General features: G+C 27.6%; 2 protein-coding genes and 1 long non-coding RNA gene across 6 annotated transcripts; 2 read left to right on the top strand and 1 right to left on the bottom strand.

Moving 5' to 3' along the window:
• Positions 1-84: 84 nt before the first annotated feature.
• On the top strand, positions 85-11809 carry LOC114119889 (ran-binding protein 9). Its single transcript, XM_027981620.2, has 11 exons — positions 85-952; positions 6875-7039; positions 7129-7319; positions 8547-8731; positions 8791-8903; positions 8962-9223; positions 9289-9626; positions 9691-9851; positions 9932-10043; positions 10627-10798; positions 10874-11809. The coding sequence occupies exons 1-10, from the start codon at positions 688-690 to the stop codon at positions 10755-10757; spliced, it is 1923 nt and encodes a 640-aa protein (XP_027837421.2). The 5' UTR covers positions 85-687; the 3' UTR covers positions 10758-10798; positions 10874-11809.
• On the top strand, positions 11760-26424 carry LOC114119914 (Bardet-Biedl syndrome 4 protein homolog). 4 transcript variants are annotated; one of them, XR_007604670.1, is made up of 12 exons: positions 11760-11903; positions 11996-12147; positions 12347-12459; positions 14809-14903; positions 15039-15201; positions 16347-16500; positions 16606-16728; positions 17613-17784; positions 20039-20235; positions 20320-20471; positions 20703-20927; positions 25904-26002. XR_007604670.1 is itself a non-coding variant. In XM_027981653.2 (10 exons), exons 1-10 carry the CDS (start codon positions 11870-11872, stop codon positions 26018-26020), a joined length of 1320 nt encoding a protein of 439 aa, XP_027837454.1. In that variant the 5' UTR covers positions 11760-11869; the 3' UTR covers positions 26021-26424. The 4 variants fall into 4 exon arrangements, 2 of the variants coding, with proteins under 2 accessions (XP_027837454.1, XP_050058351.1); XR_007604671.1 differs by lacking the exon at positions 20320-20471; XM_027981653.2 differs by lacking the exons at positions 20320-20471; positions 20703-20927 and having other exon boundaries at positions 25904-26424.
• LOC126550559 (uncharacterized) lies at positions 21173-23190 on the bottom strand. The gene is made up of 3 exons (XR_007604672.1): positions 23036-23190; positions 21514-21616; positions 21173-21439 (listed from the first exon to the last, which is right to left on the bottom strand). It is a non-coding gene; the product is annotated as an uncharacterized LOC126550559 (long non-coding RNA).
• Positions 26425-26481: the final 57 nt, after the last annotated feature.

Here is a 26481-nt window from a genome sequence, read left to right as displayed (position 1 = left end):
TGCGCCGTCGGTGTCGCCATCTACCGGGCATTTCCGACACCGCGCCTACCGTCCCGTCGCGGAACGACGAGCAACGAGCTACCGTCAGCAGTCGGCACTGCAGCCGTCGTAGTCGTATTGTCGTAGTTGCACCGTCGTTTCGGGCCCCGCAATCGTAGTGCCCATAATAAACACAGTGTTGTTTGTGTGTCGGGCCGTGTGACTGGTGCGTGCGCGCGTGACGGCCTACTCTTTGTGCGTGTGCGTGCGCAGTGCTCGCGCGCATGTGTGTGTGTGTACGATCCGTCGCGATGATAAGTGCCGCTGGTGGCAATAGCAGCAGTTGTAGTAGATTTAGTCGTAGTAGCGATAGCGTACGCAATAATAATAATAATAATTCTCACCGTCGTGCCGTTTCACGGATCGCAGTTCTCTCGGTCTGACGCCAGCCAGGCGGAGTTCGGGCACTCGATCGCCACATCGTTGTGTTTTTAGACGTGATTTTTAATCGTTTTTTTTTTTTTTTTATTCGTTTTTTAATTTCTCTACCGTTTTTAACTCGAGTTTCCTCACCCCACGTCACCCTCCCCACCGCCCGTCTGCGGTTTCTTTTTCGCCGAGTTCTCGGCACCCGTCCGCGTGTCGCAGTCGGACCCCCCGTCAAAACTCCGACACTGCGCGGTGGCGGCGTCCGTGGTGGTACAAAATATGGCGGCCAGCAGCCCGAACAGCAGCAGCAACAACACGACCGTGGTGAACTCGGACTGCGGCGGCGGTTCGACCGTCGGTAGCGGTTCCGCGGCCGTCAACGGCACCGCGACCAGCGCGTTCGGCGAACTGGGCAACGGTCGGCTGAAGCTTCTGTACCCGATGGTGGACGAGAACGACACGCCGTTACCGCGAAGCTGGAACTCCAAAGACAAGTTCACCAATCTCGGGCTGTCGCAGAACAACATACGTGTACATTACAAAGGTATACGACGTCCGTTTTTATTCGATAATTATTAATTATTGTTTTGGCGTGTCACCCACACCTCTAGACCGTAGACACGGTTTCTCGATAATTCAATAACGATATTATTCCCAGTCGCAGTCGACGTCGTATTATATATTTTTATATTATTATTATTATATACACTATAATATATCTATATGTGGGTAACAAAGAATCAGCTGTTCATTGTTTTGTTTTGCGCGCACTGGCCCACTGTTGCCCCGGTGGTGCCACAGTGTCGAGGGGGAGGGGTATATACGGCAGTGGTATCGGTATGGTATGTGGTATTGTGATGTGTGTGTGTGTGTGTGCTGTTTATTGCGACGGGTCGAATAGTGTCACTATTCCAGTAATCCAGTCCCTACGGTCTCTGTTGACGGGGCCATCGCACTCGAAACGTACCCTCCCTACCGGGGCTATAGTCGATAGCGACGAGCTCGCGCGTTTGTGACTTGTGTCCAAAACGCCTGGGCTGCTCGCTTCTCGATTTCCGCGTCTCGAGAGTGTTCTGACGCGTTTCTTCGCGCCCCCTCTCGCCAGCTTTTTTTGTATTTCGATTTTATTCGCACCATCAGTTACCGTGCCAAGGTCGCTCGGTGAGGCTCTTGATCTCGTTCGTCAACACAACCCCCTCCATGACCGACGTGTGCACTGTCCAGTTGTAGGTCCGTATGGTTTTTGACGTACGGAAGTTTCCTGCGCTGAATAGGATGCCTCCCTACCCGCCCTCGCTTGCACACGGCGATTTCACAATATCGCCACTGTTGCGCAAATACTAGTCGAGTGCGTTTGGCGCATAGTAATAACGTCCTACCCGTTTTTAAATCGTAATAAATTATTATGCCTACAATTATTGGCTGGTAGTTGTAATAGTAATATATCATTGAATAAATAATTATAAATAACCACGCATTTACCTATGATGTGTAATTAATGTTACTTTGCTGGAATAGATATTTTATTTTTTTAAATTATGTATTGACAAATTTTTACATGCATGCTAAAACCCAAATGTTAAGAAATATCCAATTTATAGTTTATACCTACTCCTATTACTTAAACATAAATTTGACCATGATACATTGTTTGATCCACCAGACTGAGGTGATGTACAGTATCATGGTTATTGATTTTTAATGTATGATCTATCTTGTAATTGACTAGGTATTGTTCATTCCTCAAGCAAATAGTTCATAATAGTACTTGATGACCGATAAAATAAACTATCGATTTTTTTATAATTTTTGTGATTACCAATCATTTATTATTATATTTGTAAAAACATTATTAATTTATTTATTTAGCTTACCTAGGTGGGTTTACCTGATATTGTTTTGACATCTGCAAGAAGTTTTTTAAATACATAAAGTTTAGACAGTTAAGTTTTAAAAATGTTTCTTATTTTTACAACCTGAATCAAATATAATTAGATGTATAATCGGTAAATAAAATACTGACTCCAAAAAAGTGGTACCTAGTTGAAAACACATTGAAGTAATATCTATTCATTAATTAATTAAAAATGTCATTGTTGACTTACGTTAAAGCAACAACACAGATTATCTTAATTTTTAATACAATACTTGTATTTATTACCTTAATTACTACTATCATAACTCTATAAGACCATAACCTATACTTAAATATGGCAATGGATATCAATAGGGCTAGGGACTTCTAGGAGTTAGCATGTTTTTCAATATTCATTCAAAACATAGCTAAGTAATATAGAAATTTGTTTCGTGGTAATACGAGTTCATATTTAAAATTTATAGTTGCATATTTTGCATATTTGAGCATTTTTAATATGAAAATGGTAGTTTTATAATTAAATAAATATTTTATACAAACAATATTAAATATATTATAATAATTATTATAGTATTTTGATATGAAGATAGATATTGTTATGTTTACCTATAGCTATATTTATTTTAAATATATTTTCTTATACTTAGATTATAAAAACTAAACAAATGATATGTTTTAATTTATGTCAGTGGTTCTCAACTGGGTGTGTCTCCTAAATTTTTTTTTCATTTATACTGTAAGTATTGTCATGATGGTGTAAAAGACTTGATAAAAGTACTGATCTTTCTGGTAAATCTCAACTTATTTCTTTCATAAGATTTGTTAATGAAAATTATATTTGCCATAAAAACTATAACCAAAGTAGATTTACTAACCTAATTTCATACATGTATTAATCAGCATTTATGACATTGGAAATAACAAAAACCAAAAAAGATTTAAAAATATTGTTATTAAATCATGCGTACCTAAGTTTGTTCGCCCATCAATTGAAATCTTCGTTCAGTTTATAAATCACAAATATTGCATTGATTTATTTTTATAAAAATATAAATTAATACTTTTTTATTTTAATACTTTATATTTGACTATGTAAATTTATTATTTTTATACCTAAATGGAAACTCGTAAATTAAATAATTTACATAGATTTGTAATTGTTACTATTTCAAAAATCCATTAATTATTTTAAGTGTGTCAACATATTTAATTGAGGGTTTAATTGCCTAATTTAAGGAATCACGTAAATAAATAAAAAGGTTGAAAAACATTGATTTTTTACAAAAGACATTTTAGGGGGGGGGGGTGCCATGTTTTGTTATCAAAAATAAAAATTATTACTAAGGTACGCATAACTTTGTGATTTGTTTCAATTTTTTATTTCATAAAATATTTTATACGTTTTAGTAAATTAGTAATCTAAAAGTCCTTTTAGAAATTAATATTATAAATTTTAAGTAACCAAGATAGAATTAGCTGAAAAAAAAATCTTGAAAACTTAATTGAGTACTTAATGCATTAATTTATATTTTTATAAAGAGTTAATAACATATAAATACTATTTTCTACACAAAATAATAACAATGGTTGTATATTGTATTGACTTAGTCCATTTTATGCTTATATTTTCTTTTTGAAATATTTTATTATTTAATCTTTAAAATTATAAACCTTAATGTTATTTACATAAATAATATTTGATTTTACTTGTTTAAGAAACTTAACACTTTAATTATTGTTATCATTTGATAGTTTAAGCAAATAATACAACATAAATAGAAAATTATTTAAATTATAACACAATAAAATTGAATTAAATAAAAGATAAGGTGATCAAAACAATTAGTATAAAATTGCATCTAATAGCTAATGTATATTGCTAACTTTTATATCAGTGTCGGTTAAGTTATATTATGTCTATTTAGTGCTATATTCAAGATTATAAAGTTCTATTATTTTCTTGCATGCCCAAGTTAAGTTACATAATTCAAGATAGATGTATGACAGTTACAAGTTGGACAATCACTCTATCTTATTTGAATAGTATTTATCTATATCATCAAAGTAAGATTCAGATTTTGTTTAATGTGACTCTTTATTATCATTTTTGTATGAAGCAAAGGAATTTAGGTGATTGGATCTTAACTAACTGGTAGCTATATAAATTTGAAAATGTATACATATATCTACAATTTTCTCCTTTGTACTGGTTTTCAATATATTCTTCATAGATTTCAAGTTTCTTAACTGTATATTTGTCCCTTTATTGTGTAATCTCTAGCATGTGTCATATTAAGTTGAAGGATATTTCTTCTTACTATTGGTTACAAGTATTATTTACTGCATTATTAATAATGACCATATTTAAGTTGAATAATACTTGTCTTTGAGTTCAAATATCTTAAGAATTTGAGTGATAAAGCTCTTCAAATTGATAAATGAGTTTTTATTTATATATATTTCTGGTGGCGCCGATCCTATAAATTAATTATGAAAAATGTTATAAGTAATCTTAGTGAGTGGGTATAGACATTTTAGGCTTAAAATTGGTTAAAAAATCGGATTTTTAACTACCATATCTCATGAGAGACTTTAATATTTGTCTATAACTAGTTGTAAAAAGAGGTAATTTGTTATAGGTTTTTAGATGACTATGATATCAGTACCACTGTCACTTTTTATTTTGATTTGTAAGGGAATAGTTATTTTATAAGTAAATTTTGGATGTCACTTTTCTATCTTCAAAATATTAAAATAAAATAAAAGTGACAAAATATTTAGAAGTGGGATTATATTACGCTCTTATACATATTTTACAGTCTCTAAATCGAATATTTAGATGACTCTTTTGATAAAAAAAAAAAAAAAGGCATTCTTATTAGCTATTTCTAATAAATCAACAGTAAACAATAATAACAAATACATTTTTTGATTCATTCATATTCTAAAATATGTTACATTTTTTGTTTGATTATTTATTTTACTTATCATTACCATTTAAAATAGGTATATTGTTCGTTTGTTTTGATTTTTTTTTAGTATTCAAAATTTTATCACAATAAATAATAATGAACAAAGTATTTGATAATACTTTTATTTATAACAAAGTTGCTTGTATAATATATATATATATCAAATAATTACATTCTAATACATTTATTTTAATGTTGAGTATTGGTCAAATTGCATAATAACTAACCATATTTTTAACATATGTTTAAATTATTGGCAATTATCCAAGGTCTATCTTTTATAACTAAATTAAATTATTTAAATTATGTGATCTAAAGTAATTCAAAATATTTGTTATTTATACAATAAACTAGCTATCCTCCATGTTCTTTGTCGCCCGTATAAAATACATCTGTGTTAAATTTGGTCGCCTAATGTTAATATTTAGCATAACACATGTAAATAAATAATATTTTTCGTTTTTTCTGATTTGGTGTATGTATGATATTTCCGACATATCAACTTATGCATAGCTGTTCACCCAGTATTCCTTTTTTTTTACCATTTAACAGCAGCATTTTTTTTTTTTTAAATCATTTTTTTTTCTATTGAACGACCCAAATTTGATTTCCTTTTTATTGTGTTTTTTAATTATTTAAAAAAATAATAATTTAATTTTTTATTAACTTTTAAAATCAGGGGTCACCTGTGGCCGAGTAGGTCTGAACTTAGTTTTGGCGCACATGATACTGAGTTTGATTCCGAGGTAGCCATGTGACATTTTTGCACGTGGTGGCGTCAGGACTCTTGAGCAAGCCGGGTAGTAATTACTGACCCCCCACCCAATATCTTGGGTAACTAAATTAGACTTGTTTAGTTAACCAAGAACCATCTTCGACACCGTGAAATGGGTTCAGTCCCCAAAAAGTAGCATATCCCTTAGAAGGTAAAAAGAGGATGTAAAACCGTTAATTAACTATTAAAATCAAAATAATCGGTTGAGCAATTTTAGAGAATATGCATGACATAGAGTTCCATTATCATATATATATTTATAGATTTTGAAGGAGATAATATGTAGTGCCGAAGACTTTTATATAAAAGTACTAAAGAAAAATATTTTTGAATATTCACCTCTAGTCATTGTATATCAATAAATAGCGCATTGGCCTATATATTTAATAGATTAACAAGTATTGTTATTCCACATTAAAAAGTATGATGAATCACTATCAAATATAGCTTATGTCACTCAGGAATAATGTAGCTTTTTACTGGGAAAGAATTTTTAGAATTGGTTCAGTAGTTCCAGAGATTACTTCCTACAGATAAGTTAATAAACTTACTAACTATTTCTTTATAATATTAGTATAGATAAATATATTTATTAGTAATATTTTAATCAAATCTTGTTACTAATATACCAATACCTTGTCTATACCATCTTTACTACTTTTATGAACTTAGAATTACTTACTAAATACTCTAGTCTAGTTCACTGTAAATGAAATTATATAAATTTATATCAAATAAATCTAAGTGAACATTATACAAAAATACTTAGTAAAACTAATGTACCTTATAAGATATTCAATTAATTGTATGCAAATAATAATACTTCCATTTGTTTTTAATTAGGTCATGGTAAAACACATAAGGATGCAGCCAGTGTTAGAGCCACACATCCTATTCCTGCTTCTTGTGGTTTATATTATTTTGAAGTAAAAATAGTATCAAAAGGACGTGATGGTTACATGGGTGTTGGACTTTCAGCCCAAGGAGTCAATATGAATCGTTTACCAGGTAAAATTATTGATCCAAAATAAAATATTGAAATTGATTTATTTATAAAATATACAATACATGTCTACTAATCATATACATAATTCCAGGTTGGGATAAACATTCATATGGTTATCATGGTGATGATGGCCATTCATTTTGCTCAAGTGGCACAGGTCAACCATACGGACCTACTTTTACTACTGGCGATATAATCGGTTGTGGAGTAGATCTTGTGCACAACCACTGTTTTTATACTAAAAATGGAATCCATTTAGGAACAGCATTTACTGACCTTCCCGTGAGTAATTACTTTAAACAATTAATTATGTAATATAAATTTGAACATTGAGTGATTTAAGTGGATATCAACACACTATTTGTGTATTTTCTCTGACCAATGGATACTAAATTTTTATTCTCTAGTTCACCTTTCACCAAACTTAAATTAGAATATTACCTATGTTTGTTATTGGCTTTTTTTTTTATGTCAAAACCACTAAACGAAAAAAAATTAATGTCAAAACAACGATGGAAAAATAGCTAAAAAAACATAATAGGGAATGTTCAAAACAACTAAAATAAATTATTTTAAAATTATTATTATTATACATTTTAAATTATACATCAATGTAAATCAGTATAATTTATAATTATAGTGATAAATTATAAGCTATGCCTTTCAAATAATTCACAATATTTCTTTCCGTGTATTGTTTTTATTGTAAATTCTTAATGCAGTATCTTGGTACTTTTTCTTTTTTTTTTTTGTTATTGGATTTTGACCTCTTGTGTATTGCTCTAGTTTGTTCTTGGTTGAACCCATCTATAAGTTTATTTCCAAAATGTTAGGTGACACATTCCAAGTAAATTTTTAAATAATATTAAAACCACAATTCAAACCTATATAATATAAAAAAAATCTATTAAACATATACTGTCGCTGTCGAATATTATGGTCGTATCTAATCCACCTATTTTATAATTATATCTTGTCTAGAATATTGGATAAGTCGGCTATAAAATTGTTTGTGATTATCTGTATCTTTATAACTTATTATAACTTATTAGTAATAATATTACTACAGATAAATAATAATAATAATAATAATAATTTTTTATATAATATACTTAGGCTGTTTTAGACATTCGCTATTATGTATTTTAGCTATTTTTACAGTCGCTTTTTTGAATTAGTGGTTATGACAATGACTCTGATTTTTTTATTATGTTTAAATTGTTCTGAAAATCTTACACAAGTATCTATTATTAGCATAAAAATTTAAATATTGTAAAAATAAAATGAAACTAATTTACCAACACTGACATTTTTTTAATATTTAAGTTAAATAATAGGTCATTTCACTCTTAATATTAAAACTAATAATACATGGTTAGTTCTGCTGAACACAAATTAACTTAGTTGAGTACAAGTCAAAAATGTTGAAAACAAATAATATATTAGCATCCTCTGAATGAACTTGTTTTGTTTATTAAATTGTACTTATATATTACATTTTTTTTTCAGCCAAATTTATTTCCCACAGTAGGATTACAAACACCTGGTGAGGTGGTTGATGCCAATTTTGGACAGATGCCATTTCTGTTCAATATTCAAGAAATGATGAAAGAACTCAGAAGCCAAACACAAATGACTATTCAAAATTATCCATTTTCTTATCCATATTCACAGTGCCAGACAAATTTCCATAAGTAAAATGAAATATTAAAATTGTATAACTACAAGGTAGTAATAATAATTTTTGTTTTAGAATGGTATCTACTTATTTAGTTCACCAAGGTTTCTGTGCAACTGCAGAAGCATTTATTTCTCAAACTGATCAATCATTTGAAGAAGAGATTGCTTCCATAAAAAATCGCCAAAGTAATTTTAAATAATCTAAAAATTAAGACTGATAATTAATATGTAACAATTTATGTAGAAATATTAAAATTAGTTTCAACTGGTCGAATGGGTGAAGCTATTGAAATGACCAATAAGCTTTATCCTGGGTTACTTGAATCAAATCGTAACCTCCTATTTAAGCTCAAATGTCGTCAGTTTGTTGAAATGGTTAATGGTACAGATTCTGAGGTAACACCCCGCTCATCTTATGATAACATTGAAATTCATTCAACCACTCGTCCTTCGCCAAAACGTACATTACAGTCTAATCGAAGTCCGACATCTATACAAACCAATGGGTATATAAATAAGTTTAAAACATCTTCATAAAGTAAATTTACAATGTTGGTTTTGTTTATTTTAGAAACATAAAATGTCAAAAATTATCAAATACTACTGAAGTGACTGAAATAAATTCAGTGAATTTGATATTAAATGGTTCATCAGATATAACCACAATTAAAACGATTAAAAATGGTACACCAAAAATTAATGACTACCAAATAGAAAAAATGGATTGCAACGAAGACAACCAAATGACTGATTATAATATTATGTCAGCAGACAGTGTAAATGGACATCACCAAAATCACTTTATAAAAGAAGAGTATAGTTCAAACGGTTATCACAATGGACATAATTGTGATGAACTAAGTAATGGAACATCAAGAGTTAATAATAATGGAAATGAAGAATCAATGGGTAGGTTAACACTTTTAATTGTATAGAAACAACTGTATTAATTAATAGTTTTATTAAAATACAGATATTGATCAACCAGAATATCACCAAACTACCAAAAAAGTATGTGGTGGCAGTAAGCCTGGTGTTGAAAAAATGTTAGAATTCGGTCGAGAATTATTCTTACTTAGTTTGCAACTGCGACAAGAATTAGGAAGAAATGAAACAAATAAAAAAATGTTACAAGTATGTATAAAATATTATAATAATAAATGTAATACCATATTGTATCATTAGTATAATATGTTTTTTTTTTTTTTGATTAGGATGCGTTTAGTTTATTAGCATATTCTAATCCTTGGGATAGTCCTGTTGGTTGGCAACTGGAAGCTTCCCAGAGAGATAGTGTATGTGCAGCACTGAATTCTGCTATCCTAGGTAATTAGAATTGTGTATATTAATATTTAATAGTACACTTGAGCTATTTTCGTATTAAAGTATTATATTATCTTATAGTAAAATATCTTGAGAGGGCATCTATCTGCATCTGGTTTATTCATCTTACTAATGCAAAACATACTAAAATTTAGATTTGGTAGTTTTAGTTTTATGTTGTTAGCTAAACTTAGAGTGAATTATTGACCTACTATCAAACCTAAAGATAACAATATTATCTGCGATTTCTCATTGGATTTTTATTATATTTTAATTTTAATCCAGTTACAAGCATTATTCAATTTTAATATATTTTGTATATATAACTTGCATAAATTAAAATATTTTTGAAGCTACACAAGAACACAGATAATATTCTTACCTTTAAGTTAGATAATAAGTATATTCACTCTAATATTTAAGCTAACAATACAAAACTAGAACTGCCGAAACTAAATATTAATATGTTACGTGTTAATAAGATGGATAGTGGATACAACATATCTGTATGGTCTCCTCTTAATACCTATAAACAAATACATTTTTCTTTTTAAATTCTTTTTTTTTAATTTTTAATTATAACTAGAATCGAGTAATTTACCACGACGTCCGCCCCTGGAAATGACTGTTGGTCATGCCTATGAACTAGTCAAGCTGATGGCAGCATCTAGCATGGGAGCATGTGCTTTCACTAATATTGACGAACTGCTCAAATGACCTTCGTGCAATGTGCGCGTCTCACTGCCACCATTCTGCAGGTAAATAACTGCAGTACTAAACATTAAACAAATTATAAAAACATTATTCATGAAATTATTATTTATACTTAACAGAGTTCAAAGCGGTTGGCCGCCAATTTTGAACACAGTAACAATGGCAAAAGTACTTTAAGCGGCCACATCACCCACAAAAAATATTTTGTACAAATTAAAAAAAAAAAAACATTAATTGACAATTACATTTTTCTGTATAAGCGTGTAAGTAGTATTTTTTCAAATAGAATTTTAAAATATTTACTGTTAACACAATGTAAATTAGCATTAAATTTAACAAATGAAATTTCAAACTTATCTGAAAATTATTTTCACTCATACATATTTTTTCTTGTTATTTAATTGTATTATTTAAAAAATTAAAAACTACAAATATTGTATACTTTAAAAATTTAAAAATTTTGTTAATCTTTTTTATTTTTGCGGACAAATATTTATAAAAATAACAAATTATGAAGGTCTGATGAACTTGTCAGTTTAATATTTTATTGTCGGATCCAATTTATAATTTGATGTACGCAAATGTTATTTGCGTATTTTATGATCTCTTCACATAATTTATGCAACATGTATCAATGATATTTTATTGTTGTAATGTGATTCTTGATTACCTTTTCTTGACAAATAAGTTTTTTTTTTTTTTATTGAATCAAATGATGTTTATTTTTTATTAAATATAAATTTCGAATCGCCAACACTAATGTATAAGATCATTTAAACATTGTACCATATTATTTAATTTATAGTTGTTAGTCTCATATGATTGTACTAACAAAATATAATTAGTTTATTTAAATATAGTTTTTTTTTCTGGAAATGTTTGTTTATTTTTTATAATATTATACATATTTAGTATGAATAAGTATTTGTATGTTTTTGAAATTTCGTTGCCTAGCAACATTTTATAAGTTATCAAAACATTATGCTTCATACCTATAAAATTAATGTTAATGTGTTACAAAATTTCAATATATTGTAAAAATCGTGAGTGAAATATATTTTTGTTGTTGTGATTCTTATTAAAATATTATTAATTAATGAGTACTATTAAGTACTATGGACAATGGATTAGTTTCTTATAAAATTACAGGTAATTCACATAAACAACCTATGACACAAACCTAAGTAATAAATAATAACCAACTCCTTTGTCAGTAACGGGTATAATAATAATATTTACAGAACCAATGATGCAAGTTTTTAATGTTCAAGAAAAATCTGATTGGATTATTTATAATCGTTACATACAACGAGATTTAGAGTTATGTAAATTATTAATTGATCAAGATTTACGAAACACTAAGGATAATAACGAATTTGCATTTTATATATTGGTAATAATGATAATGCATAGATAACATTTTTTATTTATAGTAATATTTAAAAAAAAATTGAATATTAAACTAGGAAACATTTCACAATATTTATTTTTGATAGAAGTAAATTTTATTTAACTTTGATATAATTTAAAAATATATATATAAATATTATATGAACCAGTCCATTGTAGTATATTATAGATGATTTTTTTAGGGATTAATATATAGAGAAGAAGGTAAGATAAAAAATTCATATTGGTGTTTTGATCGATATTATGCTTTGAATCCATTGTGCGTCGAAGGAGTCAAACAGATTGCTCGGTCATGGTAAGTTGATATTAATTTATGACTGTAAAGCCCGGATCTATGTGCATTTGCATGTCTTTTTCTAAACAGTCCAAAAAATAACCAGGTAGGCTACAAGTTTGAATCATAGTCAATTGATCCAAAATATAAAGTTTTATTTTGCATAATATGTTTGCATATTTCGTCATTTTTTGACACATGCTGAGCATATTTCTATACTTTCCTCCTTTTTTTATTGCATTTAAAGGTTTTTAAATACATAATATTATGTAATATTTTACTTATTTTTATTAAAATAACGTATTCATAGTTATATTTATAGTCCATATAATTTGACGAAATCGTTTTATTATCTTATCTGAAACGTATCAGGATAAGTAGTTTTCGTGAATCATAATTATTATCACTGATCATATTCATATATTAGTCGTGTTTATCTTGTGATCCAAGTGCACAATTTTCATTCCGTTTAATTTATTTTTATTTAAAATTCCGAAAATACTACAAAAAATAATGAAATTAAGACTTTTTTAATCGTTTTTTTTGCATATTTTTTATTTTATAAGGTAGGAATATTTTTACAAAATAAGACCATAGATGTATATTTTATAGTGCATATTTCTGAGATGTTAAGAGCACATAAATTCGGGCCCTATATTATGAGTACCTACCTATTAAATAAGTATTATTTTTTTTGGTACTAAATTAATTATAAGTAATATTTATCGATATAATATTTTATTTTAATATCATACCATTGAAAATTGATGACCTTGTCTTATTTATAGAAAAAAACCTATATAATAGGTATATTATGTCAATTCACTGTTCATAATATTTATTTTTAATGTACTAAAGCATAGAAGAGACTATACCGTCTGGCGCCTACCTGCTGCTAACAAAGTTGTAATACTTATCAATCTTAAACTATTAATCAAAAAATAATGATATACCTATTATTTTATTTATTAAATATTGATAAATATTTTATATAATTCATCAAAACTATATAGGTACCTATTATAACCTATTATAAAATGTAAAACTAGGTGGAAAAATCAATAATTAATAATAATGATAATAATTATAGATTCTGAGAAGCAGAGCACCGAATGTATTGGTTTTACAATGATGTAGTTGTGTATAATATATGTGTATGTTATTAGCTTTCGATTTTCAACTTTGAATGAGGAACGTGGTAGCAAGGTTGATTTAATTAGTACTTTGTTAGGTCAAATATAAAAACATTTGATGAAAAAAGGGGATATTTATGCAAAACCAGTTCCTGGCAAAATTTATTCTGTTAGGTACCTACCTATCTATTCAAACATGAAGTACTGTAGACTATAGAGTCTTAATAATCTCGCCAAATAATAGTATTAGTATTTTGCCATTCACTAGAAAATAAATAATTTTCATAATATTTTGGTTCTTTTTGAGTTATTTATAGACGTTTTAAACTTTTTTTTAGTTATTACCTATTAATTTCAATAAAATGTTTGTTTGCTAGTAAAACAGATAAATAAATTTCATACAAAATTCTTCATACATTTATCATAATCTAATTTAAAAATAACAAACAATATATTTATTTTTAAGAAGTACAAGTAAGAATCTTGAATTGGAGTGTGACTGATCCAGTTAACAAAGCAGCAAATTATGGAGGTTGTGACGGTTGTGTGGAACTTCATAAAGGTTGAACTGAGTGGTTTATTAATTGTGGGAAAATAAATAAGAACAAGTAAGGAAAAGATATGGCCAATCTATAAATGTGAAAATACAACAATTTTGTTTCGAGATAGTTACAATAATGTTATTACTTTTATTACTACCTATAAAAGGTGAAGTCAACCATGACTAGGTTTTACTCCCCGTAAGATTGAACATATGAATTAACGATACTATATATGACGTGATTATAGTCGTTGGGGGAGATGGAACCAATTTGGCGATCCAAGAAATTATGGGTATAGGTAAGGAGGGTGTTTTGGGTGTTCTAACACCTCATGAAATTAAAGACAAAACAATTTTAAAATAAATATTCTGAATTAAATTTAATGTATATCTAGACTAAAACCTCCTCCGAAAATATTTCCTACCTACGCCTATGCATGAATCTAAATCGTATTCTGTAGCTAATAAACTAGCTAAGAAGAAGCTGACTAGAAAAGAGAATTTTTAAGGAAAAAAATCTAGATATGAGGAACTTTGTGAAAACAGCAATAATTTAATTTACCAAAACATTTTATTTCTTAATTATCAACTTCTGTCACCATACTGAGTAACACTTAAGTAGGTACCTACCTACTAATTGGATACCTACCCATTTACACATATGTAAAAATGTAGTTATGAATTATGATATTTTAGTTTACTTTTGGGAAGAAATGATGAAGCTCGAAAAATGTACTTGGAAGCAGAAAAAATGAGTAGAGAACCAGATACAAAAGTATATTATAACCTTGGTAAATATATTGCTAACATTGTAAATAATATCTGTATTAAGTAATAACTAATAATTATTATTAACGTTTTTCAATTTTTACTTTCTGAACTTAATATTCTGTAATGTTTAACATGTTACAATTAAATATCAACAGGTTTGTGTTACTTGAACTTAGGAGAATTGGACAAATCTAAAGAATACTTTCATCGAACAATTCAACTTAGTCGAAATCAAGATGCTTACGAAAAATTAGCTTCAATATTTGCCATAGAAAATAATTTTAAAAATGCGACCAGTTTATTAATTTCGGCGTCAAAGTTAGTTATTTTATATTACAAAATTATTAAATAAATTTCTGTTAATTGTAATTCTACTGACAAAAATTAAATGGCAAACCTATTTACTTTTAAGTTTTAACTCAAATTAATGTAATTTTGTTAAAGTCCTAACTTCTATAGCTAGATACTTTGTTAATATTTATTTTATTTTAATTTTAACTTAATTACCTACAACTGATGTAAAAGTTTAAACCATTATATGAAAAAAATAATTCACACACTTTAAATTAATGTGAATGTGAATTTAATGACAATATAGAAAAGATACACAATAGGTATTGATTATTCGCCTTTCTTAAACGCTTGATTCTTCTTAACACAAGATTATGTAGGTAATGCTGCACCACTATATCATATAACATATGAAGATTCAAAAATCTATTCAAATTGGTTTTTGGTTAAATCGTTCTTACATAAATTACATAATTGAATTTCTTACTCTTTAGTATCTAATTCTGAAATTATTGAAAAAACTTAAATAATATCCTTAAGATATAATATAACCACTTACTGACTTACTACAATTTGTTGTACAACTTTGAGTACCTACCTAATACTCCTTTGTACTAAAACAAAAGTGTTCATATAATAAAGAAATTAATTTTAAAAACATTATTTACCTACCTAAAAAGATAAAACTGCAAGATAAGTTAATCAATTAATCATTCTAAATTATAATTTATAATTGTCATCAAAAAGTTGTTGACCAATATAGTTAAGAACTTAGGTTTGAAAAGATTTAATAATTAATTTTAAAATAATATCTTATTAAGCTATTTATTACATGTATTAAATTTAGTCTATACTTAAATAGCTATGTTATATTCGTTCTTCCATAGGTATGACTTTAAAAAATATTTAATAGATATCTGAGAAATATTAAAACATAATTTCAATTTTCTATTTCTAGTTTTTAAAATGGTATACTTTAAATAGTTAAAATTGATATTGTATAAAATAAATTGAAGGTTACACTTACAGGAGACCTATCTAGCTGTCCGATAGTTATGTGTATGTATTAATATAATAATAAAATACAAAAACATATTTTATCTAATTATATATACTTAATTAACGAAATCCATTTGTAACCCGGTTATTTACATTTATGTATTTATGAATAGGTTGTTTCCATTTAGCACGAATATATCTGTCGACTTGGGTCTTTTATATATGAAACAACGTGATTACGATCAAGCATTTAACGTTCTCGGAAACACGCTGTGTCAGGATCCCGAAAATCCTAAAGCGCTTCTGACATTAGCAGCTGAAATGCAAGTAGGTATAAAAACATTTGCGCTCATTAAGTACCTATATAAACTATAAGACATAAGTTAACAGAACTTTTCATGTTTGCTTTTAATTCAACCAACTTTCCAACAGAGAAATTTTGGATACGACGAAGCATTGGCAAAGTACACTAAAGCTGTTACTGACTTATCAGAATGCTCTGAAACATGGAATAATATTGGAATGTGTTTCTTTGGAAAACACAAATACGTCGCGGTAATTTCTTCAGTAAAATTTTTTATTTATATTTTAGAAAAATAAAAAAGTGGCTAATGGATATTGTGTTAAATTTTAATTTTTAATTCAATGATACTATAATATATATGCCGTGTATCATTATTGAATACGAAAAATTATTCTGAGTTAAAACAATCTATCAGCCTATGTAATATTATCACTAAAGTATATTTCAATGAAATAATGTGTTTTTTTTTATATTACTTTAAAAATACATAATTTATTTTATTTTTATTATGACAGTAAGTTAATTTAATTTTGACTTAAAACATAGTATTGATAAATATTATTATATAATTTCGTCTAAATTTTAAATTTAATTAGGTATTATGTTATTACGTATTTTGGTTCTAGTATAAACTATAATGACTTACTAAGAACAAACTAAAAAAAAAACACTAACATTTTCGAACCTATTAGATTTAAAAATTGAAAATTATATACGTTTTTTATTACAAAATAGTTTGTATATTTTTGGGATTTCGTTAAAATTTAAACTTAAAATACATAAAAAAAAATATTACCTTTGTAATTTATATGTTTGTACAATTATATTACAATAACAATTGAAGTATAGTTGTATAGATATGCAAACTTATCGCATAGTACGTATATTGTTTAGTTAAAAGTAGTTATAGCTAATAACTAATAAGTGCGTTTTTTTTAAGAATGCAGTATCAATAATTACCTAGATCATTAGCACTGGTCCACTATACATATATAATATGCATTTTCATACATCTAATGTAATGTGCATGGATTATATTATATTTATATTAGTTAGTAGCACGGTTATCTTACTAGCAGATAACCGTGGTTAGTAGGTACCTATATCTATTTATTGTGTTTTCTTTCTTTTCCAGGCTATAAGCTGCTTAAAACGTGCTATTTATTTGCATCCATTTAATTGGATAGCTTTATACAACTTGGGACTTGTGCATATATACACCAGACAGTACGTTTCAGCATTTGTATTTCTTTCAACTTCAGCCAAATTAAACCCAAACCATGCTGGTACTTTTATGCTTATTGGATGTAAGTCAATTAAAACTCAAAATAAATAGTATTATTTTTTATTTATTACACAATATTATAATTGCTATTTTGTTCTTATTTACTTTAATTAATTAAAAAAATATATCACAATTTATCACTTAAAAAGGTACTGCTTAATATTATAATTAAATATATTATGCGTATATATACATACTGCTGAAACTATCTAAATTCAGGCAATCTTGTAAGAACTGCTTGATGGTCTATCGACCTCAAATGTGTAGTATGATACTACTATAATTAAATAATAAATATTATGGGTAGGTTGGAAGTTTGGATTGTTGGAATAGAATATCTATTTTAAATAGGGATTGTGTGAGTTTAATAATTAATAATAGTATCTATAGTCTATAATAATACATTTTTATATAAAATAATATAACATAATATTATTTCCATGAAAAATGTAAAAGTAATACCTTAGTATGCGATATATTTTAGTTAGCCCGAGAGGTTAATAGATTAATATAGTTAGTAGGTAGCACAAAGAGCATTTATAAAAATGGAAAATTTCATACGATGCGTTGATATTATTGCCATGAACGGTTACCGACTCCATACTTTAATTAGATACCATATTTTTGTATATATTATAATTTAAGCAGGTACAATAAAAACGTTTGATGACATAACATAAAACTTGACTAGATATTAAATAATTACTGGAGTGCTAAAAGATCGATTTCAAATTACGATACTGCGGCCGTCAGAACTCAGAGTATATTATAACGATAAGTCGCACACCGTTTAATGCAAATACCTAGAGGTCTGTAAACCAAAATTGTTCTTCCATACTCTTGTTACTCAATTAATCGCTGTTAGTCCAAGTGGCAGTTTCCATTAATAATTCTCTTAAAATGTTCAAACCCCCCTCTTGGCTTTAAAAAAAAATTGTTATTTCAATGTATATACATTTATAGTTTTGTTAACTGTTATACTTATGTATGAAATGTATTATTCAATTAGTGTACAACTCAGTACATTTTACCGCTCATGGACAATATATTTTAGAGGTGAGCAAAAAAAAATGTCATTGAAACCCCCTCCCCTCCTCAGATAATTCCTGGCTACGCCACTGCATAAAATAATTACCCTATTTTAATAATAGGTACATACCTACCTATTTTCTGGAGGTATTTTTATGTTTTTGATTTCTATTCCTGAAGTATAAAAAAATGAAATTTTTTGTCTAATTAATATATAATATATATATATAATTATATCTAATACCTATATAGTATACAGAAATTAGTTATAAATAAATAATTAAGTAAACGACTCAATAGACGTGTTCATTTTTCAGTAAATACAATCGACTAAAAATTTATCCGAAATGAAAACATCTGCTGAATAGAACATTATTGTGTGTAGTGGTACGAAGAACTTGTAGTAAAATATAAAATATAACATCCTTTAAATTTAAATTGGCCATTCTCTTTCTCACGTATATTATACATATCCATGTATCTACATAAAGGTGACCAATGCACGTGTTTATCATCTTGACGCCCTCCACGGAAAATTTTTGGGAAACGTTTCGCTGAACTGAAAGTGTTAAAAAACTACCGAAAATATTTAATAAACAAAACCAAGACTCGTTTAATTATGGTGGGAAAAGAATCGAATAGTACAGTGAACTCACAGAAAACAATATGTACGATTGGACGAGTAGTGTTCCGACTTCCGACAGCAACAATAAATTTATTTAAATATATTTTGTGATAGTGTGGTATAAATGTATAATATTATTAACTATAAATTCAGTTACTAATTTTGTTACACCTCCATCCATTGATAAGTACGAGTATCTCGTAAATATAGTATATAAGTATATAAGCCTCCATCTTACCATTAACCTCTCAAGCAAGGTTATAAAATCAATATTAAACATAAAAATTATTAACTAGGTATATGAGCTATATAACTAGGCAGAGACGACCGGCCCACCTGGATACCGGGAGGTTCCCGATGCTCTGACATATTGACATTTGTCATTGGCCTGACGGCTGTATTACATTATTTTTTTAAATAATTAGGATTTTTATTCTAAAAAAATATATCAATATTATACCTACCTAATTCATTTTCCCGTCCTAAATTTTTATCTCAGGCCCTTCCTGTAACTATAGGTATCAAAAAAAATCTTAAAAATATAATTTATAATACCTACTGTATAATATTATATATTACTAATAAAATATATTTATTTTGTTTTATTATATTATTTTATTAGTGGCATTAAATCATATGAGCGACACAAGGAATGCGGAAAAGGCTTATCGTAAATCCATTGAGTTGAATTCTGACAATCCAGAAGCGCTAATAAATCTGACAATCTTGGAAATTAACCAAGGAAAAATAAAAGAAGCCGAAAAAAATTTCCACGCTTTTCAAGAAGCATGTCTATCGTGTGGTTCAATAGATAAAGAAGTAACGTTAATAAATTTTAGAAAAAAAAATCTATTTACAATATTATCATATATCTATATAAAACTTTTTACGTTGTACCTATAGATAATGGCGTATTTATTGTGGGTTACAACTTGATCTAGTGATATATATATATATAATATACAGTCATACAGATCAATTGGAGATGACATTTTTCTGGGGTGTGAATTCAACTATTTCTTAAATCAATTAATTTTATTCTAGATTAAAAACAAGTGTGTACAAAATTGACTTACAGTATTTTCAATGAATAATACAATATTTTAGTATTTTACATGATATTTTTTGGACGTTAAGGGTCATAATTGTATACCAGCTATAGGTATAGCTGGTTTTTATGTTTATATTAAATATTCAGAAACAATATGGATTTTATATTTTACATTTTATATCATTTAATATGATATTTTGTATAAAAAGCTAAAGTTCATAAAACAAATTTCAAGGTTTTAAATCAAAATTTCTGAAAATAATGCCAATTGCTTCATGGCTTGTTTGTAATGAAGCATTTCACAAAGACTAACAGTTAACAATTCTCTGTTAACCTACACGGCCAAACTATAACTGAGAAGTACATGTATATTAAAAACTAACAAAAAACATGTTCAACCACTTAAATTATATTATAAATGTGAAATTCTACAAATAAAGTGATCCACCTTCGGGCTTCAGTAAGTTCAACGTTGACTCAAACGTGGATTTAAATTTTCTAATTAATAAATAATAAATAATAATAATAATAAAAATAAATAAACGAATAACAAACAACTGAAATGACAATTAAATAATAATATAAATACCTATAGTTATTAAGTATATATTGAGTAGGTACTAGGTAGGTACCTTAATAATAATTATATTAATTAATAATATGATAACAGGTAAAATAATAAAATTAAAATATGTACATGACGCATGCAATACCTACATTTTTGTTATATTTCTTCATTGTATATATTATCAGACACAATATCATTATTTAAAATAATTATTATATTATTTAAATAATAATTTATTGTATGGTTGCGCTATGAGTACATAGTACTCTATAGATGAGACAACTATAATTTTGTGGTAACTGCTTCTAGAATCGGTTTGTCGATGAAAATTGGTAAAAATAAGACCGTAGCTGTACTCGTAGTCCACCATACGACGTTACGATAATACTGTGAAGCGACTGAAACTAAATTTGTGAATGATGTGATTAAATAATAATTTTTTCTAGCTAAACAATAATTGCGTCTTATGCATACGAACTCGTAAAATGATTTTTTATTGCTCCGGCAATATTAAATACTTGTTTAGTGTACGGTACCATGCCACATGCGCCCCAAAATCTCTCGGAAAATGTTTCCTCCTCCTGTCAATAAATACATACACATTAATTATATTATTATATAGTGAATAAAAAAAAAAATCCTGTCAAAATTCTCCAAAAATGGCTGTTATTCAAAAATATTCATTTTAATTGTTGTATATAGTTATATGTTCACGAAGTATAATATATTAATATATAAATATATATATATATAAAGCAGCTAGTTGCAGCCCTTGTCACTCACGGTGCACAGGAAATAATAGAAACAATCTAGCTGTATTATTTTATAATTTAAAAGAGTATAAGTACCTAATATTATAAATGCTTATAAATAGTAGGGGCATCTAAATTAAAAATTATTCAGTCTGAAAGTTAACGAGCAAATAAAAATAAGTACCTAATAATTATCAATAATCGTAATTTATCACTTGATGTTATAAGTCGATGTTATTTTTAACTTTTTATATCTAAAACATAAAAAAAAAATGCAAACGGACTTAAGTTTATATTTTCAACAATATTGTACTAGATACCTATTAGATATTTATTGGTATTTAAGCTCAAGGACATTATTAGTGTTATTTGTAACTTTACAAGTTCAAAGTGTTGTTTGTTAACAATTATAACAGAAAAATTATTATTATTTATTATTTTTTAATAAACCACACACAATGTATAAAAATTGTAAAAATATAAAAATATCTTAGTAAAAATTATTTATAACTACAATTTTAAATGACGCCCCAAGCGTGCTACACTGTTACCTGTGTCCCTTGAGCCGCGCTTAGTTATACCTATAATAGTAATAACAACTAGATAATTTTTTTATTTTTCCGATGTATAGTCCCAGTCTGCAATCAAACATGGATTATGATATCGGTCAATGTGTTAAACACTCAGTTTAATCAATATTATATTATGCTAACATGTTTAATTCATCCTGGCCAATGAACCCTTTTTACTTAATTCTTAATTACATAACTACATGTCGAGTACCTATAATAGTGGTGTGAACTCATGACAGTGTATGATTTATAAATGTTATTGTGATAAATATATTATATTTTATATCCCAGAAGTGTGGGTCATTTTACACTTTTGAATACTTCGTACTGCTGCAGTAGTATATCACAAAGTACATATCACAATATATTACTATTTTTGATTACGTTAGGTACAAATTTAATAATAATAAACTTTCGGCCAAAGTAATCTCGTTAGGTAACGAAATTCTTACGTATTTTTCTTAAATGAAATTATTGATTAATATAGACTTATATAGTTTTATATCATATTTTTTATTTTTAAAATAAATTAACAAATTATTACTTACCGCTATAGACTATGATAAAAGACAATTAATTAATTACGATCAATTTTATTAGGTGACAGGAGCGGGAAAAAGCCATAATGTATTTTTTTATTATATATTCTATAGTATCCGTTAATGCATGTACTTACAAACTCTTCGCAAGGGCAGCCGTCAGGTTCACCAAACTCGTACATTATTATGATTTATGCGTTTAAAATTTTATTATATTAGAGCTGATTAAAAGTCATGAGAATTTATTAATATAAAAATTGGAATAGGGTAAAGTATAAACAAATAAATCGTTTGGTAACGACGCATAATACATATTATTATGATATGTATGTTTTGTGTATTATTTATATTTATATGTTATAAACAGCATAATGAATATAAGATTATAATTATATTTTAATCGATTAATACATTTTATATTTCGTTGTGAGTGTAGTAGCTGTTGGCCGGCCACTTAACCACTTATGCCATAAAGGTCTTAGTACTAGATTTTTCCTAATACATGGATTTTTTTTTTGTTGAATAATATAATATAATATTTTATATAGTTGTACGTATATTATATATATAATCATATACATCAAAATAGGTAACTATAGGCAGTATATGAATAGGTATAACATATTTTTATAGTTTTTTCATAAAAACGTCTATTAGTGAAACGGGAAGAAGGAGGATCACAGATCTGGTATAAATAGTAGTAATATTGTATTCAAAATTAGAGTTCGTCTCAATACTAACTGTAAAAATAAAGTGAGACGTACGCCGTAGCACTCGTAGCTTAGTCGTAGTACAGCCACACAATATACTCCCAGTCGAGTCAAATTCTCAGGCTATAAATTACTCCGTTTTAGAATGTATAAGTGTTGAAATTATGTAGTGCGTAATATAAGTAATAGGTAACAAACATATCGTATTAATATATTTATATTTACATTTGCAATACCGTATTTCGACATTTAAACTAGTAGACCAGTACCTAAAGCCTTACAAGGCTTAAAATGGCCCAGAATGATGAAGGGTGATAATGTGATCTTCATATTTTTGATATTTTTAGCGTGTACAATACTTAACTTAAACAGTTTTTATATATCATACAATAATTTTTAGTTTTATTACGGCGTTGAAACCGATTGTGTGCGAACTTAGGGCGAAGGTCTTTTGCATGATCGTTGAAATATAAATTATATAATATTTTCTTTGGGAATCATGTAGGTATATTACACAATAATTTTTTTAACGCCTACCTACACATAAAGTAAAATAAAAAAATTCAATGAACAGAATAAAAAGTATTCAAGAAACCGAATATTGATAATATGAACTATATCTTCTAAATATTACCTTCTCTGTATATAAATATTTTTTATTAAACTGAAAAATATTTAATAAAATAACTTAAGTACAATAGAATTAAAATATTAAATAATAACATTTCGAACATAAATAACTATTTTTAACAGAAGAAATTATTTAATTACGTTTGTCGTTTGAGAGTGCTTAACTTTTGAAAAAATATTAAGCTGCAGTAAAGGAGGACGCTTTGAACGATCAAAAGTAATGATTAAGTCCTGCAGTCCTTTGCGCCCCTCTCACACTTTTTAACCTCTTGTAGCCGTCCTGAATGACATTGTTAAATATTAATCCTAACCACTTCACATAATAACGCACTATAAACCCTGCACGTATGTGTAAATATGTTCAAATTATTAAGTTCATGATTATTATACACTCGGATTGTAGGTATATATATATAAAGGGCATATTATAGTCTTTTTATAGGAATTGAGAAAGTTTTCAGTCACTACAAAATTTAGTGTACATACATACTTATTCTGATAAAGTATGGAAAAAATAAAATAATTTGAAAGCTAATGAAAATTTTATAACTAAAAATAGTAATATAAAAATAAATTTTTTGTCCGCGTGTCGCCATTTGGCAACTCCTTCCATAATATACCTATTATGTTATAGAAGCACGGGTGGATGTATGGATTATTAAAATATTGAACGATAAATACCTACGCCTTAAATTCACTGTATACCAACAAATTTGTATTTTATAGTTTTGAATATATGTTTCCGAAAATCTGCAATCATATTATATTATAGTATTATAGAAAATGTTCTTAATATAATGTATATAGAGTGTTTCAGAAATCGGCATAAATTTAAAATTGCTGATCGCATAAATCAATGCCTTGGTTGCATAAGTTGGCATATGCTGGGGGTTATTTTTCATACACAAATAGGAAATGTTTTTTGAATTGTGTGTGAAAATTTTTAAATATTATATATTATATTACTCTACAAGCTAAATTGTCTTTTCAGTTTTTATACATTTATATAGCTGTAGCATGTCTGCATATAGCATCATTCCGATTCTATAAAATCTAAATAGATTAAAAAAGTATTATTTTCATTTAAATTTTAAAATTTTCTTTACAATTTTTGTTTTTGTTATAACTTATTAATTATATATATATATTTAAATACATCGTATTTTTGGTATGTCAAATTGTGTTTATACTATGGCCTAGTACAAATTATTATTTGAAATTTCTCTTTCGAATTAGAATTTATTTATTTGGTACCTAGGTATATTAATATATATTATAGAATTAAAAATATTTCATACTATAATAAAATACACGATTTTTAATAAGTAGATACCTATGTAGTATGAAAACCAAAAATACTAGCTAAAATTTTTATCGCAGGGCACAACTATTATAGCAGCCAACCAAATAAAGTATTTAAATATTAATTGTGAAGATATTTATAACGCGGACAGTTCAATAACGACATCGTTATAAACTATAATAATATAATGTAATAAATAAAACGGCTACAATAATTCAGTATAAGTCAATTATTGACCCAAATGAAAATATATGGTTATTATAAGTTGCGAGTTTTGCTTCCACAGTTTTACCGCCGGCGATTGCTATTATATTTTACACCAAAACAATAATAATGCGACCGTTGTTCGTTATTGATTTCAGATTATCGAACTCGGAAAGCAAGTTTCGGACGCTATCAACGGACAACCGCAATCGTTTGACGAAAACGAAGACGAGAAGCTCGAAAGTGATGAGCCCTGCTACGCGGAGGTAGAATAATAGCGTTCCTCATCAAATAGGTACCTTCGTGTACGCAGGCGCCTATTTAGAAATCTGAAAACGGGGTATCTACATTTTTTCCAGAAATAAATACAATTTTGATTTTAGTAAGGAATTAATAAATGGCGTGTGTTCATTATATAAATAAATACGCAATATATGTAACACGTCCAAAGTGCTTAAGTCTTGCTTAGCTTCCCTAAGAACCGCGATTGCGAAGGCACATGACACTTATTAATTTTAATCTAAATTGTACAAGTCTGAAAATTATATAGTGGAAATTAAAAACGCGTGATTTAAATTTACCGTACAGATTTCAGTAGTGTTTAGGTAAACTGTGTTTTTAAAATTTTTATATATGCATAATATAATTTCAAAATAAATAAATAATAATTTGAAATATATTCAGTCATGTATCTTTCTTGCTTAAAACTTAAGCATATTATATTATTATTATTATT

Source organism: Aphis gossypii, chromosome 2, assembly GCF_020184175.1.
Source record: "Aphis gossypii isolate Hap1 chromosome 2, ASM2018417v2, whole genome shotgun sequence".
Classification (NCBI taxonomy): Eukaryota; Metazoa; Arthropoda; class Insecta; order Hemiptera; family Aphididae; genus Aphis; species Aphis gossypii.
The sequence above is the reverse complement of the archived record's forward strand: the minus strand, read 5'-3'. Positions and strand labels throughout refer to the sequence as shown.

Coding starts and splice junctions, on each gene's coding strand:
- LOC114119889 (XM_027981620.2), top strand. CDS start 688: ATGGCGGCCAGCAGCCCGAACAGCAGCAGCAACAACACGACCGTGGTG. Junction 953..6,874: donor CATACGTGTACATTACAAAG/GTATACGACGTC, acceptor GTTTTTAATTAG/GTCATGGTAAAACACATAAG. Junction 8,904..8,961: donor TTCCATAAAAAATCGCCAAA/GTAATTTTAAAT, acceptor CAATTTATGTAG/AAATATTAAAATTAGTTTCA.
- LOC114119914 (XM_027981653.2), top strand. CDS start 11,870: ATGGACAATGGATTAGTTTCTTATAAAATTACAG. Junction 16,501..16,605: donor CATTAGCAGCTGAAATGCAA/GTAGGTATAAAA, acceptor ACTTTCCAACAG/AGAAATTTTGGATACGACGA. Junction 17,785..20,038: donor TACTTTTATGCTTATTGGAT/GTAAGTCAATTA, acceptor TTATTTTATTAG/TGGCATTAAATCATATGAGC.